At 45.6% G+C, this 16714-nt stretch overlaps 1 protein-coding gene across 5 annotated transcripts in view; it reads right to left on the bottom strand.

Annotated features, from left to right (window-relative positions):
- The window catches only part of DENND1A (DENN domain containing 1A), a 669505-nt gene extending 653578 nt beyond the window's left edge, over positions 1-15927 (bottom strand). For all 5 annotated transcript variants that reach the window (XM_037851268.1, XM_037851271.1, XM_037851269.1 and 2 more), the window contains exon 1: positions 15830-15927. In XM_037851268.1, the coding sequence (XP_037707196.1) occupies positions 15830-15846 (17 nt within the window). In that variant the 5' untranslated portion in view covers positions 15847-15927. The remainder of the gene's footprint in view (positions 1-15829) is intronic.
- Positions 15928-16714: the final 787 nt, after the last annotated feature.

Raw genomic sequence — 16714 nt, 5'->3', positions numbered from 1 at the left:
TGGGCTGAGTCCTCAATCATGGGACTTACCCTTGGGAAAAACGTACTGCAAAGGAGAAGCTAGGCCTGCTTATAATTGTGCCTAAGGGTCTCCTCCTGAATGCCTCTTTGTTGCTCAGATGTGGTCCTCTCTCTCTAGCTAAGCCAATTTGGCAGATGAAATCACTGCCCTCCCCGCTATGTGGGATCTGACACCCCAGGGTGTAAATACCCCTGGCATCATGGAATATGACTCCCAGGGATGAATCTAGACCCGGTATCATGGGATGGAGAACATCTTCTTGACCAAAAAGGGGATGTGCAATGAAATGAAGTAAGTTTCAGTGGCTGACAGATTCCAAAAGGAGCCAAGAGGTCACTCGGGTGGGCACTCTTACACACAATACAAATAACCCTTTTTAGGTTCTAATGAATTGGAATAGCTAGCAGTAAATACCTGAAAGTATCAAATTACAACCCAGAACCCTTGAATCTTGAAGATGACTGTGTAACAATGTAGCTTATGAAGGGTGACAATGTGACTGGGAAAGCCATGTGGATCACACTCCCCTTTGACCAGTGTATGGATGGATGAGTAGAAAAACGGGGGCAAAAAAAAAAAAATTATTGTAATAGAGGAAAAAAAAAAGAAAAGGGCAGAAAATATGTATAGAATGCTACCATTTATCTGAGGCACTGGAGAGGAGGTGTGAATATACAAATACATTTGCCTTACTTCTTTTTAATGGAAGGATAAACAAAAATCTAATAAAAAAAGGTTACCTATGGAGAAGGGAAGAAACGGTGCTGGGGCAGGGACAGAAGTTAGACTTTTCTGAATATATCTGTTTTGTAGATTTAGCTTTGAAACAACGTAAATATTTTACATAATTAGAAACAATATTAAAAGCAATCCTGAATGAGTAGAAAAATAGGGGCAAAAAACTAAAGGAAAATAGGGCAGGAGGGGGGATACGATTTGGGTGTTCTTTTTTCACTATTTTTTTTTTTATTCTTATTATCACTTTTTCTGGTACAAGGAAAATGTTAAAAAAAAATAGATCAGGGTGATCAGTGAACAACTATTGGCGCCCAACGTGGGGCACCTGCACTTGGAAGTCCTCTCCACGCAGCGGTCCAGTGACGCCACTCGCTCGCCCGGACGCCTCTCCAGCTCTCCTTCTCCTCGCCTGCAAGGTAAGGGCCGCCTCTCCCTCGCCGCTCCCGGAGCCGCCTCTCCCTCGCCGCTCCGCGTCAGGAGCCGCCTCTCCCTCGCCGCTCCGCGTCAGGGGCCGCCTCTCCCTCGCCGCTCCGCGTCAGGGGCCGCCTCTCCTTCGCCGCTCCGGAGCCGCTCCTCCCTTCCCCACTACCCATTCTTCCGTCTGCCTCTCGTCCTTTTCTTCTATGACCCCCATTCCTCCTAACGCTCTCCCTCTTCCCCTCCATTACTTTACTGTAGTCCTTTGTGTCTTTGTTTCTTTGTTTCGCGCCGTGTGCCTCTTTGCAACCGCCCCCCCCAGACTGCTCCAAAATGGCGAACTTCCTCCTTCTTCTTCTACTGAGGGGAGGAAGTGCTCTAGTGATGACGTCAGCCCTAAGCCGGGCGGAAACCACATGCGCTTTACCCCGCCCTTTCACAGGGCGGAGCTAGTCCGCCATCTTATGCCTTAGACCCCGTCCTTTCACAGGGCGGAGCTAGTCCGCCATCTTATGCCTTAGGCCCCGCCCTTTCACAGGGCGGAGTTAGTCCGCCATCTTATGCCTTAGACCCCTTCCTTTCACAGGGCGGAGCTAGTCCGCCATCTTGTGTCTTAGCCACGCCTACCGCGCCGCCATCTTGCGACGCTTGGGGCCTCCCACTTCCGCCTCCCCCTTCGACAAGCTCCCCCTCAGAGCCGCTGCCGGCAGCTGCCGCCGCCTCTGGGGCAGTGCTTACCACGCAGCCCCCCCCCCAATAATGTGCGCCACTGCTCGTTTAACACCTCCAGCGCCCGTTCCTCTGCAGTGGGATACTGAGGAACCTATATGGGTGGAGCAGTGGCCCCTTCCCATGCACAAATTAGTCGCACTCCAAAAGTTCAAATTGTGCCACCATTGGCCTTCTTAGGGTTTAGTATTGATAAAACTATTGCTCCGTCCGCTCCCCAGTTGGACATACCGGATCGGGTCACTATCACTGAGCTCCAACAGCTCTGTGGCCAGATCAATTGGCTCCGTTCTGCGTTGCCAATTACCACTGCGCAGCTTCAACCACTTTTTATGTTGCTAAGTGTCCCTGAAGCCCCGCCGTTAGCAATCTCTCGGCGCATTAAGCTCACCCAGGAGGCAAAGAAAGCCATTGCTGCCATTAACAAGGCGCTTGCTGCCTGTTGTCTCAACAGGTTTAGCACTAAAGAGGGCAATCTTATAGCACTCATCCTTCCTACGCCCGGCACACCCATGGGCTGCCTGTGGCAGGAAGGCCCTCTGCTTTGGGTGCACCCTGCTAAAAGCCGGCTTAGGAAAATTTGCCCCGCAGTGCGGCTCTGGATCAGCCTAGCTTCAGATCTAGTCACTCTAGCTGTTCATGTATTTGGAGAGCCGCCGGAAAAAATTGTTTGGCCCCTGGACGCAGGCCAAACCCGCCTGCTTATACGTGATAACCCGGACATGCAAATCCTCTTAGAAGGATTTCAGAGGGAATTCAGCTGCCACTATCCTAGCCATCGACTGTTACAGGGGCTCGCCAAGCTTCCCTTCCGCAGCCCCTTCCATCCTTTCCCCTCCTCTGCACCCATCCCGGGTGCCACTACCGTCTTCACTGACGCCTCCAAAACCCGTTTCGCCTTCCTCTCTTATTCTCAGGACCACCCAAAACCCCGCCTATTCAGCTATGTCAACCTTCATTCAGTCCAAGTGGGGGAAATTCTGGCGGTGTCATACGCGCTAAACGCCCACTGCAACCACCCAGTAAACATTTTCACAGACAGCCTCTACACATATCAGGTCTGCCGAGTCCTCGCGTTTTCCACCTTTTTCCCGGGAGACTCGGCCATTGATAAAGCACTTTCTGACCTCAGAAGCATCCTGGAGCATCGACAGGATCCTTGGTTCATTAGCCACATTCGTAGTCACTCAGGCCTTCCGGGGCCCCTGGCTAATGGCAATAGTATAGTAGACCAAGCGGTCTCAGCTCAGAATACCCAAGCTATGCTAACCCACACGGCAGCCCCTCCGGGGGATGCTGTTAACCAGGCCAAGTTATTGCATTCCAGGTTTCACTTTTCGGCTACGTCGTTACATCATTTATGTGGCCTCCCCCTAGACACCTGTAAACATCTTGTCCGCAATTGTGCAACTTGTGCGCCCTTTGCGCCGCTTGGCCCCCTGCAACCTCAGGGAGTCAACCCACGAGGCCTAAAACCCAATTCTAGATGGCAAATGGATGTAACTCACGTTCCGTCCTTTAGACGCCTCAAATATATGCATGTAATAATTAACACCTTCTCGGCCATGTGTTATGCAGTCCCCCTTGCCGGGGAAATGGCCAAACACTGTATCAAGGCCCTAAGACAAGGAATTCTCTTCATGGGAGTCCCCTGGGACCTAAAAACGGACAATGGGCCTGCCTATCGCAGTGCCTCCTTTGCGGCCTTTCTTCAGTTATATAACATCACCCATCATTTTGGCATCCCCTATAATCCACAGGGGCAAGCCATTGTGGAAGCAGTCCATCGCCGCTTAAAAACACAAATTGAAAAAGAAAGGGCAATGCTCCCCCAGGCAACTCCAGGGGACCTTATCATAGCAGCCCTTATTCACCTTAATCTACTCACATTCAATAAAGAAGGGCTTTCGCCCCTACATAAACATTGGGGGCCCTCGTATAGGCCCACCCAGGCCCCAATGGTTTACTGGAAGGACCCAGAGAATAATGCCTGGAAGGGTCCCTCCCCACTCCTCGCCCAGGGGCGCGGGTTTGCTTGTGTTTTCCCAGATGATGCAGCACAACCAATCTGGATCCCAGGAAGGGCAATCCGGCCCACCACCAGCAACCACGCGTCTAACGAGACGAGAACGCCGTCGTCTCCGCAACCTGGTCTACCAGATGACAACAGTACACCTGGGCCTGGACTCCAGTCCGAGTGAATTCCTCCAACTCCAATCTTACCTCCTCTTGTTGGCTTTGCCTCTCCACTTCCTCCCCCCTATATGAGCCAGTTGCCTCCAACCTCTCTTTTTCAGAAAACACAGAGGACAGCCCCTTGGAATGCAATTGGAATACCTCTGCTGTCCCCCTAACCTTTCATTCAGTCTCCTTTACAGGAAAGTGCATCCGCCCTCGCTCAAGTAACTCTCCCAACCTCACAGCTTGTGCCAACTACTCATCTCCCAGCAGCTCTGCCAAGTTTCTTATTCCCCACAACTCCTCACAGTGGCTGTGCTCCTCTACAGGACTTACCCCCTGCCTTAATGTGCAGACCCTCAATACAACTCATGAAACTTGCCTCCTAATTGTCCTTATCCCTAGGGTCTTATACCACAGCGAGGAAGACTTCTTCCTCCGCCTGGAAAGAACTGCAGATCCCGCCCTTCTGCAAAAGCGAGAGCCCATCACCGCCCTCACAATTGCCTCCCTCCTAGGTCTTGCAGGCGCTGGCACCGGAATCCCTGCATTAGCCAGTCAAGGCTCCGCCCTAACTCACCTCCGAGCGGCGGTTGACGAGGACATTCGTCACCTACAGAACGCTATTTCCCATCTTAAAAATTCTGTTAACTCCCTCTCTGAGGTAGTGCTCCAAAACCGCCGAGGTCTCGACCTTCTTCTCCTCAAAGAAGGAGGCCTCTGCGCCGCCCTAGGAGAAGAGTGCTGTGTATATGCCAATTCCACAGGTCTCGCCGAGGACAGCCTAAACAAGGTCCGAGAGGGACTAGAACGACGTAGAAGAGACCGTGAAGCCACCAGCTATTGGTCCCACATCTTTACCCCCCTCCTCCCTTACCTCCTCCCTCTCCTCGGCCCCCTACTAATGATCATTCTAGCTCTCACTTTAGGACCCTGCATTATCCGCAGAATCGTCCAACTTGTAAGAAAACAAACAGATGCTATTTTTTCCTCGTTCGTGCAAATCCAGTACCAGCGACTCGCCACCTCTGACGCTCCCTACTCCAAGATGACAATCAACCCTCCGCAACCTCACCGCCACCGGTCAACCCGCCGACCGCGAGGCCCTTCTCAATCGCCTGAACCTCGTACCAACCTCGAGCTCCAGTTAAACCTTCCACCTTCGCCCATCCCGCTAGCAGCGAGGCCCTTGTCGAGCGCCCGGGCGCCACACCAACGCTGAGCTCCAGCCTTACTGAGCCACCGTCAACCCTTCTTCCCCTCCCCAACCTTCCCCTTCCCTCATCCTTTAGCGAACCTCTCCGGTAAGCTTCTTCCTTTAATTAGAAAAAAAGGGGGAAATGCGGGACACTGATTACGTGCTTCGACTTGGCGGGCCTGGGCTAGGGGATTGGCCACCCCTGGGGAGGGTAGTGGGTACGGGTGAACAGCGCCCTTCACAGCCCCCCGGGCCTGGGAAAGTGAGGCCGGAGGCAGGCCCCATTTCCTCACCCAAAATACCACTGTTAGGGGAGGCTTGCCGGAGGGAACCGCCTTTTCCCCACCCCCTTATCTTGCCCGGACACTCCCCGTTGCCAGTGCAACTCCCATCACCACCAGTGCACATACATTGTTGCCAGACACCGTTACCGGAGCAACTCCCGCCCCTTTTCAAACAACCTCCGTGCTCTCTTAGAACCAATCCTAACCTCCGCACCCTCTCAGAACCAATCCTAGCCTTTATCCCCTCAGCATTGACTTGTAACAACCCCCGCCCTCTATGCCAGCCTATATAACCTGTGCTCACCCCTAATAAACTCTCTTGGCTTCTTCACCCTCAAAGAACCGTGTCCTGCCTGTTCCTTCTCGCCGCCCTCCACACCTTGCACGCCTCCGCCGGGGACCGGGCCCAGTCCCCCGCCTCGCCCTCGCCTCCGGGAAAGAGCCCCCGCCGCCGGTACCCTCCGAGCAACGCCGAGAGCCGAGGGTTCAGCAACCGGCCGCCCCCCCCCTAGACAATTCAACTGCGACCGCAAACTATATGATGGTAATGTGATCAACTGATTGTATATTTTGGATGATTGTATGGTGTGTGAATAAATCTTAATTCCCTGGAAATGCCCAGAAACAATGACTGACCCAGTAGCAAAGAAACCAAAAACATCCTAAAACCCAGATTGTGATCTTTAAAGACCAACTGTCACCAAAAGAACCAGGACTCTTTAGAGAAACAGCTGAATACAGGTGCAAACCAGGAAATGTGTAAGATGAGCCTGGAACATCTTGTCATACCAAAATACAAGGAAGTTATTAAAAACTACTGGAATCAAGTCAAAAGGATTTCCGAAGTTAACTTGAAGCTCCCACTGGACAAAGGACAAATTAAACATCAATAAGGATAATAACTATAGTAGACTGAAGTATATCAAATAGGTTTAAGTCTGAGTTTAAAATGACAGTAAAAAAAATCAATTAGTCACCTTTGGAAAATGGGAAACAAACTCAGCAGGAAAAACTAATAATAAAGGAAAGAATCAAACATTTATCCTGCCTTTCCTATATGAACTGTACCTCAGGGAAATCAAATAATTAATATGAGCAAGTTTTGCTTTATACAGGCATTCTAGCTAAGAAAAAGAAACGGCAGAAATAAAGTATCACCATCTTATAACCCCCAACAAATTAATGGATCAAAAAGTGAGAGAACGAGACATGACGTGCCTCCCGATGGAAGGCTCTGTCACCACCTATTACACATTCTTGCCAAGAAAATTAACTTGAATCTGATCAGTTGCTAAATCTAATTATCAACTTAATAGTAAACAAAGGGGACAGAAGAACACATAAAACAAACCATGAGTATACAACAGAAATAATACAGGATAAATGACCTACTTTTTCAATAAATTGCAAGAGGGGAAAAAAGAGACACATTAGATACATTATCTACCAATTGCAATGCATGGTCCTTAGCTGATTCCAACAAATCAACTGTTAAAAAAAAAATGAGATAACTGGAAAAATTTGAACACTGGATATGATAATGTTAGGGAATTTTTGTTAAAGTTTTAGGTGTATAATGGTATGTTTATGGGTTTTTTTTAAAAAGATTATCTATCTTTTAGAGATACATGCTGAAGTTTTAAGAATACGATACAACATCTAGGATCTGCTTCAAAATAATCCGGGACTAGGGAGCAGAGGGAGGAAGTTATAATCAGTGGGGGCATAAACTAAACTAGGTAAACCATAAATTAACTGTTGAAACAAGGTGATGGCATTTATAGGCTCATTATATTATTCTCTCTACTTTTATAAATGCTTCAATTTTCCATAATAAAGTTTAATAATAACTTTTAAGCACCAAAGAAAAAGAGAAATTATGTTTAAAAGACTAGAAGTGAACAGTGATACCAGCTAATCAGAGATAAGTACAAAATATTGGGATAAATCTTTTATAAGACAATACAAATTTCAAATATTCTTAAGAGAGAGGGCATAAAAATGTTTTTTAAAAGCTATAACTCTAATTATTTATATGTTCTTATTATCTCCCTTATTAGACTATAAGCATCCTTTCTCCCCAACCAGCAAGAGGAATAGTGCTTAGTATCTGTCAAGATCTCAATCCCTCAAATGAATTCAGTAAAATACACTACACGTCATCCTAACACTCTAACAGAAAAGAAGCGAATACTTTCTCCATATATTAAAAAAAAAAGCAAAAACAAAAACTACATCACTATAAAAGAACGCACTTGCTTTCTTTTGACATTTTTTTAAAACTCCAGGTTGTTCAGACAACTGTGTTTTATCCTCTCCAAGTAATACTAATGATAGCTGCCATTTACTAACCATTTTTCTGCTGAGGACTTGACACAAAATCGCTTTTAATCCTCACAACAACCCTATAAATCGAATTTATTAGCTCCCTTTCATAAGTGAAAACAACCGAGGCAGACAACTTTAGAACACAGGTGCAGACTGTGTGTAGTTCTGGGACCTCCACACCAGCGTCTAACCCACATCCCTCCAGCTCTTCTTGCGCTCTGTTGTTTGCTTGGTGTTAAACATGCACCAAGGATTGGTTTCCTTCCTCCCATTTAGTCATACAGCCCAGCCTAGACCAATGCAAGATCCCTGAAACCTTTCCTGTGGCTAAAGTGAGTTCAAAAGGTTGTTTTTCCTTCTCTCTCTAAATCGAACATGGGCAGCTTTCCCTTCAGCAACTTGGTCCAACCCACTTTAAGTTTTACTTACCTCACAAAGCACACACATACACTAAGGAGCCCTTAAAGATTTCTTCTTTTCTCAGTGCAGACTAAATGCCTTTTCCCAATTATAACTTTTCACTTTTCCTCAGAAAAGCAAACATTTATATAACCAGATCTCACCTTGCAAACACCCATTTACATCTTTCCTAATCTTGCCAAGTTATCTTTGATTCTTCTCTTGCCTCACACACATAATTTGTCACCAAATTTTGTCAATTCTAGCTAAAATCTCTCAAATCCATCCCTTTTCTTTCCACCATCAAAACCTTTCATCAGGCCTTGATCTTCTGCAGTATAAACTATTACATAGTGTCATAATCCAGCAGCCTCCAATTTTGTTCCATGCATTCCTTCCTATCAGTAAAAAACTTGAGCATACATCTGATATGTACATTTATTTATAAATTTTATGGATGTCCTATATTAAATATAAATTAGAAAACAAAAAGATAGACATTTTGAAAGTTGATATAAAAATATATTCTAATATATTCTTCTCACATCGCAGTGGATCATCTTGCACAAACCAGGGATATCAATGCTCTAAACTACTGCTGCTGAGTCATCTTTCTAAAAACCCCAATCTGATTATAATATATCCCCAACTCAGAATCTTTCAATGGCTCATGCTTCAGAATAGTGTCTCCATGGCTCAAGGCTACATTTTCAAATTCATCACCTGTAATCTTTATCCACATATCCTGTATTTCAGCTATACCTTTTATCTCCCCATGTCTTTTGCACACACAGCTCCCTCTGCCTTATATTCAGAAGCCACTGATTTATATATAACATTATCTCCAAGAGAAAAATAAATTCTAAATGCCATAACCAATCTACAAATGAACTTTTGGAATGTAAACTAATTCTTCTTTAGGAACTTACGTATTTTCAACATTCATTTGGCTCCTCTTCAAGTCCTAAATACTTAGAAGAATGGATGTGGATTCCAATAAGTAGGAGGCAAAACTATGTTTCGTTTTCTGTTTATTTTTCTTCCTTGTTTATATTTCCATTTCCCAATAAAATCCTTTTATGCAAAAAGGATGTTACAAATCCAGAGATTATTTTTCCTGTAAGGCCAGGAAAAAAGCTGAACCTTTGTGATCTGCAACCAGTATTCCAACCTGGAATTTATACAGATTTAACTGCCTGGGTAAAAACACACTTCCTAGAGCTATACCTGAGGTTTATCTTCTCTATTTCAATCATTCTACTGCTGTAAAACCCCCTCTAAGTTAGCTGCATTGGCTGAGATCAGAACAGAATAGCAACAATATATTTTTCTGGAAAAGTCTTGAAAATTTAAGTGGCCTGCTAGGACTAGGGAAATGCATGGGGGTGGGGGAAGACGGGGACATTAATAATGGAGAGCCCAGGTCTCCAATGAGACATTTAAAAAAAAATTTTTTATTAGAGAAGTTGTGGATTCACAGAACAATCATGCATAAAATACAGGATTCCCTTACACCACCCCAACACCAACATCTTGCACTGGTGTGGAACATTTGTTATCCCACCACCTCAACTCTTTCTAAAGTCTCTTACAGGGACTGAGGTAGGGGCATTGCGGTGGAGAGACGGAAGAGAAAGAGGCATGAGAGGGAGAAACCCTAGTGAGTAACATTTAAACTCCAAATCTCATCATAGCAGGGAAAAAGCTGTTATGCTCACAAAAAAATGCAAGCCTATCTTGCATGTTGTCATTTTGTAATGGGATCCTTTATTTAAAAAAAAAAAAAGACTGCAGTAGAGCTATCTTAAGAGGCGAAGGCTGCTTCTCCATATCTGAAAACAAAAAGATGGGTTTATACCCACCCTTAATTCACATAATTTCCACTTTTGGAATTCCTTCCTCCCTTCTCCAAATCTCACACCTCTTTCTGTTCAAGTCCCAGTCTCTTCTGAGAAACCTTTTTCCGTCTACTCTGACCTTTTGTTTTCTACACAATTCATTTGGGCCAATCAAAACCAAAATGAAGTATCACTTTATATAAAGCGGTGCGGCTGCGTTGGAAAACAATGTAACAGTCCCTCAAAATGTTAAACATAGAGTTACCAGATAACCCACTCCTAGGCACCTACCCAAGAGAAATAAAATCTTATGTCCACACAAAAACTTGTACATGAATACTATAGCAATACTATCCATAATTGTGAAAATGTAGAAACAAGCCTAATATCCGTCAACTGATGAGTGGGAAAAATGTAGTGTATTTGTACAATGGAATAATATTCAGCAATAAAAAGTGATACATGAGACATGGATGAACCTTGAAAACATTATGCTAAGTGAAAGAAGTCAGTCACAAAAGATCAATACTGTATGATTCCTTATATGAAATGCCCAGAATAGGCAAAATCTATAGAAATAGGCAGATTAATGGTTACTTAGGACTAGGGAAATGGATGGGGGGGGGGCAGGGGGAAGATGGGGAATGACTGCTAATGGGTGCAGGGATTCCTTGGGGGATGATGATAATGTTCTGGAATTAAATAGTGGTGACTGATCACACTTTCGTGACTAAATTAAAAACCATTGTTAATTTTGAAAACCTTGAAAAGGGTGAATTTTCTGATATGTAAATTGTTTCTCAATAAAGCTGTTTTTAGATTACCGTGGCCTGCAAGGCCCTGCTCGAAGCCCATTCTTTCTCTCTGACCAAGGCTCAAGTTTCTCCCACCATCAGTCACTACTCAAACTCACTGGCCTATCAGTTCCTGAAATATGTCTAGGGTTTTCTTACCCTGAAGTCTTTGTATATGCTCTACTTTCTGCCTGAAATGAAGTCTTGCCCATTCTCTTTCTATGACTAATCGCTTCTCATCCTTTAGGTCTCAGCTCAAATATCATCTATACAGTGACATCTTCCCTCAGTACTCTATCTAAAGTAGGACAGCTGCTCCCATCATTCTCTCAGCATCATTTCCTTTACAGCCCAGCCACTTTACCATAACTTTAGGTGAATTTACTTGTTTTTCATGTTGGATCCACCAGACTGTAAGTACTGTGAGAGCAGGAATGAGTCTGTGTTGCACACTGTAATTCCCAATGTCTAGCACAATTCCTGGCATTTAAGTGCCCAACAAATAGTATTTAATATTTTTATTTCCCTAATATGCCATGTCCTCAGACAGGCTGCTCCCTCTGCTGCCATCAATGCCACCATTACCACTGCAGCAACCACCCATTCCCCTTTTATACCATTACTCATCTCTCGTGTCTCAGCTAAAACATTACCTCTGACGAAGGCATCCTTCCTTGACTCCCCTAGGAAGACAGTCTCTCCTTCATTTCTTCACCTATTCAGCACTGGCTGCACCTCCACCACAGAAACTACCTTATTTTCATACTTGGTGATTTTTCTTATTTTGTGTGTATGTGGTGGGGGTGGGGGGTGCTGGAAGGGGTTGTTTCTATTTTGCATTTGTCTTACTACCACTTTGGAAAGCCTTAAAGCAAAGAACAAATCCTTTCATCTTTGTGTTCCTAGTACTTAGCATACTGCCAGTATATGATATAGTACTACTATTAATTATGATAATAACAATGGCTAACATTTATTGAGCACTTAATATGTGCCTGACACTCTTCTTAGTGCTATAGTGAGTGAATGAGTAAATGGATAAATTTCTTGGTCACCAACCTCACTGAGGTCACAGTCTGGCAGGGATGGAAGGTGGGCACACAGGCTAATGCAGAATAAACAAGACCACAAGGCCAAATCAGTTGTCCTGCCCTATTCCTATGCCTTCAAATCTTAAGAGTATGCTTTTCTCTGAGTCCATAAATGTGTCAGGTTTCTTCAAACTCACTTAGAGTATTTCTTTCAATTACTTACAATCCACTTCCCTCACTTGGTGCCTGGAAATAATTTCTAGGATGTCACCACAAGCACTATTGAACTGCCACAGTTTCCTGCTGTGTGTCCACACTATCAATTAAATTGCTTAGTATTAACCACATCCAGTCCACTGGGATCACTCAAACACTAAATAAGATTTAAACTTACCTATCAAAGATCGTCAGTTATCACTACTCCTTTTATCCCTCCAGAGAAATGTCTGCTCAGATTTAAGGTTTAGGAGCTTTCTAGGGTATTAACCTCCCTACTGGTCACTTTCTCTTTCTTTTGACAATTAGATGTTTGGTTTGTGGCAAAGTGATGTTCCTTTATTAAAATGAACATGGACAAAACACTCTTTAGTAAAAGGAACTGCCTGCCTAGAGCAGGGCAATATAAAACATAAAAGAACACAAAAACTCTTCCTCCTTAAGAGTCCAAATAGTACATTTTTCCTTGTCAAAGCCTTAGATAGGATCCTAATTCTTAATTTAATTTCTTAAATTATTCTAGAAACTATTCCTAGACAACCATATGCCAGGTATTGGGCTTGACACAGGAACTCAAGACAGTCCCTTCTCTCAAGTTTTATGTTCGGCTTAGTATGGGAGATAGACAAGGAACTGGACTTAGTGCTATGACAGTGATAAACACAAGGGGCCAAGGAAACACAGATGACCTGGGGTGGGGCAGGGGTGGGTGTTGTTGCACAGACAGGGAGCTGGCATCAGGGCAGGCTTTCTAGGGGTGGCATCTGAACTTAATCCTACAAACTCCCAATCCCTCATTTGCTAACATGGCTAATAAATAGTAGTACCTATATCATTGGACAGTTGTGAGGATTTGGTTAAATGGTTCACGTAAAGCATTACCATGGTGCCTGGCACAAAGATTGTGCTCAACCAACTTTAACTTGAAAGGAACATTTGATCAAGCACTAAATCTCAATAACTGTGCCTAGCAACTCAAATGTTTTATACTGATCATCCAAAAGACGCCAGCTTCACAATTACACACAGTATTGTTTTCAATCAGCTTTTATTTTTTAACAATGAGACAATGTTAAAATACTGCTCTGCAGGTTAACAGTCTAATTCCTTGATCACCAACTTTCTTCTCCATTACTTTAAATGTACTTTTCTCTAACGTTTCTAGTATAAAATAAACCAGCTGGACTAGGCTGATTTTCTAAATCTTTTGACAGAAAAGGTATAAGAGAAAACTAACAATTACTGAATTTTTCCTATCAGCCTGGTATTCAAGTGGACCCTGCAACACAGTCTTTCCCATTTATCATCAGGGAAATTGGGACTGAAAGAGGTAATGTGTGCAAAGCTTCAGTTAGTGGACAAACAGCTGGAATTTGAACCCAATCCGATTCCAAAGCCTGAGCTCACTCCACCACTCCATGAGCCACACAGCATCAGAGAAAAGCAAGAGAAAAAACAGGCAGCCACAGTGTTCTGCTCTGGGGGGCCATGGAGTACTCTCAGTACCCCTCTCTCCAAAATGATCTATATGGTAGAACCTGTACTTCCCAAAGGCTGAACTCCTTGAGCTAAAGTCTGTTCTGCCCTGTCAGGATGGAATGGTCAGTAGTACCCAAAGCTCTATTTTCTGCAACAACTAAGGCAGCAGCTAAGCTAAGATGGTTTCCTTGCCACCTGTCCATCCCATTCCTAGTGCAGAAGTTGTATAATCACAGTCACCATAAATCACAACTACTTTTCAAACTTCTCTCTTAATATTCTCTTTCAGTCACACCACAAGTAAAGCTAACATAATTCCCAAGCCTAAGTTTTTATCACACAGCTGTCTAGTTTCAAGATCAAGGAGGCTATTCTTTATACTAATTTCACAACTTAATACAATTTCATGCTTTAGTAACTTCTCTTGCTCAAGTGCTCAGATATTACAGTGAAGGGTTCCACAAAACCTACTTGACAAATGTATGTGTCAACCTCCTACATTCAAGATCAAGAAGAGAGAGACTTGATGCCCAGTCATCTGAACTTCTACTTGTTGGATTTTAATGCTGATTCTGACACTGACTCCTCATGTCAGGCAAGTATCTGAACTTCTCTGTAACAAGAAAGGTAAGCATCCTCACAAGCATACTTTGCGACTCTAGGGTGGCTTTTGGAAAGGGTTTCTAAGTACTATTGAATTCCAAGTTTACAACTCTTGCTTGCAAGCAGCAGCTCAACCTGGAGTGCCTCTTTAATCCCAATGCTTCACAAACTATGTCATTTTACCTCCCAAGCCTTTTAAACTCTTGTCTAGAGCATGCGTCTAACTTTTTTTTCCTCATTTCCACAAAAAGAGAGAATATACAGCATGCTCACCCAACTTTTCATTTTCATTATCATAAGCAAACTTTTCTAGTTTCATTTAGCAGATGTCTCAGGACTGCTGGGGCACATTTTAGACATATTTCATGAGTGGGAAGCCTAAGCAAGGCCGGGCAAGGGTCACACTGCATGGACAGCACCTGGACATGAGATGCAATATTTGAATAATTACTAGATTTTGCCCCTAAGGCCCTTCCCCTTTCAAACTTCCCTAGGCACAATTCTCAAAATGCTGACACTAACACATTCCACAGACTTTCTTGTAAGAGGGCTTAGAGTATTTTAGGAAAGCTGTTTTAAGGAAAAAGCCTATGCTGTCAACTTTGTTTTTAAATGCCCTTAAGTAATTCTATTAGTCATAGAGAAAACTGAACATATGTTAGTGATTAGAGATAAAGCATCTCGTGTTCTGTGGCTGAGGAAGGGAGAAGCCAGAAGAGGACCTGGTTGGGAAGGGAGATAGAGTCCAAAGAAACACACCCAAATTGGACTGCAAAAAAGTTGTACTTTCCAAAGTCAACTTCTACGTTTAGAATCTAGAGGGCAACAATGTTTCAATGGGTTCTGAAGTTAGAGGTAGAAACAAAGCCTCCGGGAAACTAACCCTCCACCAGGGACTCCAGGTGAATGGATGCAGGAATTCACCAGATTGGATTACAAAACCTTTCCAAAGATTATCAAGATCAGGTGCTCAGTTACAGTACAGAGATCGCTTACTCTATACCCTTTTGCCCTTGCTCTTATACAGATAAAAGGGGTTAGCAGAAGAGAGAGAAAGGGCCTTTTTCCCCCAGGCCGTCCAGACCTCAAATCCATGAGTGGCCCCTCCCTCTAAAAACCTCACGCGACTTCTGTGGGGGCCCGCAGGCCTCAAGCAAACAGGCTGTGTCCTCCCAACTCGGGGGGGGGTGGGGCGGGAATCCGAAACACACTCATTTGGGGAGTTGCTTCCTAAGAGTTCCTGCCCTCCCCACCCCCACCCCCACCCCCACCCCAACAGTTATATGACCATTTTCAGGGGCTCTCTGTAAACCATGAAGGGAGCCACCTGGTAATTTCAGCTGTTACCGCCCTCAGGTGAGGGAGGACACCTGACCACTGGGCGCCCTCTCACTCGCACACGCACCCCGTCCTCGCGCCTCCCTGGATTGTCATGGCAACCGTCCCCCTCCCCTCGTGCCGGCGTCACGCGGGGCGCCCCTCCAGTCCTGGCAACAAGTCCCCCGCGCGCGCGGCGCTCGGCCCGGCCTCGCCGCCCCGCGCTCGGCCCGGCTCCGCCCGGCCCGGCCGCACTCACTTGATCCTGGAGCCCATGGTCCCCGGGCCTCCTCATGGGCCCACGGGCCCTGCTCGGCGCTGCGCTGCCCGCCCGCCCGCAGCCGACCGGCCTCCCTCTGGCGCTCTCCCCGCCCCTTCCTCCCTTCCCTCAGGCTGGGGCCCGCCCGCTTGAGGTTTGCTCCCGCGTTGCCGCCGCTGCCGTCGCCTCCCGTGGCTAATATACTCGCTCCAGCCGAGCGAACGCCATGGTAGCCAGCGCGCGTACCCGGCGCGCGCCGCCCCCTCCCGCCCGCGCTACCGCCCGCGGGGGCTACTGGGAAGTGTAGTCCGCTCGCAGGAGGCGGGGCCGCCTGCGGTCGCGGGTGGGCAAGAGGGAGTTCGACATTCGCCCACATGTCGCGCTGAGCTCCGCCCTTCCTGTTTCCGGGCACTTTGGGCTCTCCCTTCAGGTGTCTAAGGCCCTCCATTCCATTGTTTTCCTGTAGAAAGTTCAGCGCACAACCCCAGGTGAATAGACTCAATCCCATAGAGACCCCAGGGCCCACCAACGAAATCTTCATCCATTCCTTCCCTATGGAGTTCTCCCACCCAGAAACACTCGCTTAGAGATAATCTAGCTCCCACTCGGACCTCGATGAAGACACAAATTTTCTCTTTGAAAATTCCGTACCAACCATACAGTTACTTAAGGGAGCCACAGACCCCCTGGTCTTCATCACATCATCCACTTCCCCATATGGTCCTTCATGGAGACCACTTCTTCTCCGCTTAGACCTTTAAGCAGACCCCCACATAACCACAGAAAAGCCACGTAGGGCCTTCATAGGACCCATATGGTAGCTCAGCTCTGCCATACCCTTGGGGACCTAAACTTCCCTTTATCAGTCATTTTGGGGGCAGAAAC

This window comes from Choloepus didactylus, chromosome 10 (genome assembly GCF_015220235.1).
Source record: "Choloepus didactylus isolate mChoDid1 chromosome 10, mChoDid1.pri, whole genome shotgun sequence".
NCBI lineage: Eukaryota > Metazoa > Chordata > Mammalia > Pilosa > Megalonychidae > Choloepus > Choloepus didactylus.
This window is presented reverse-complemented; position numbering and strand designations above follow the sequence as displayed.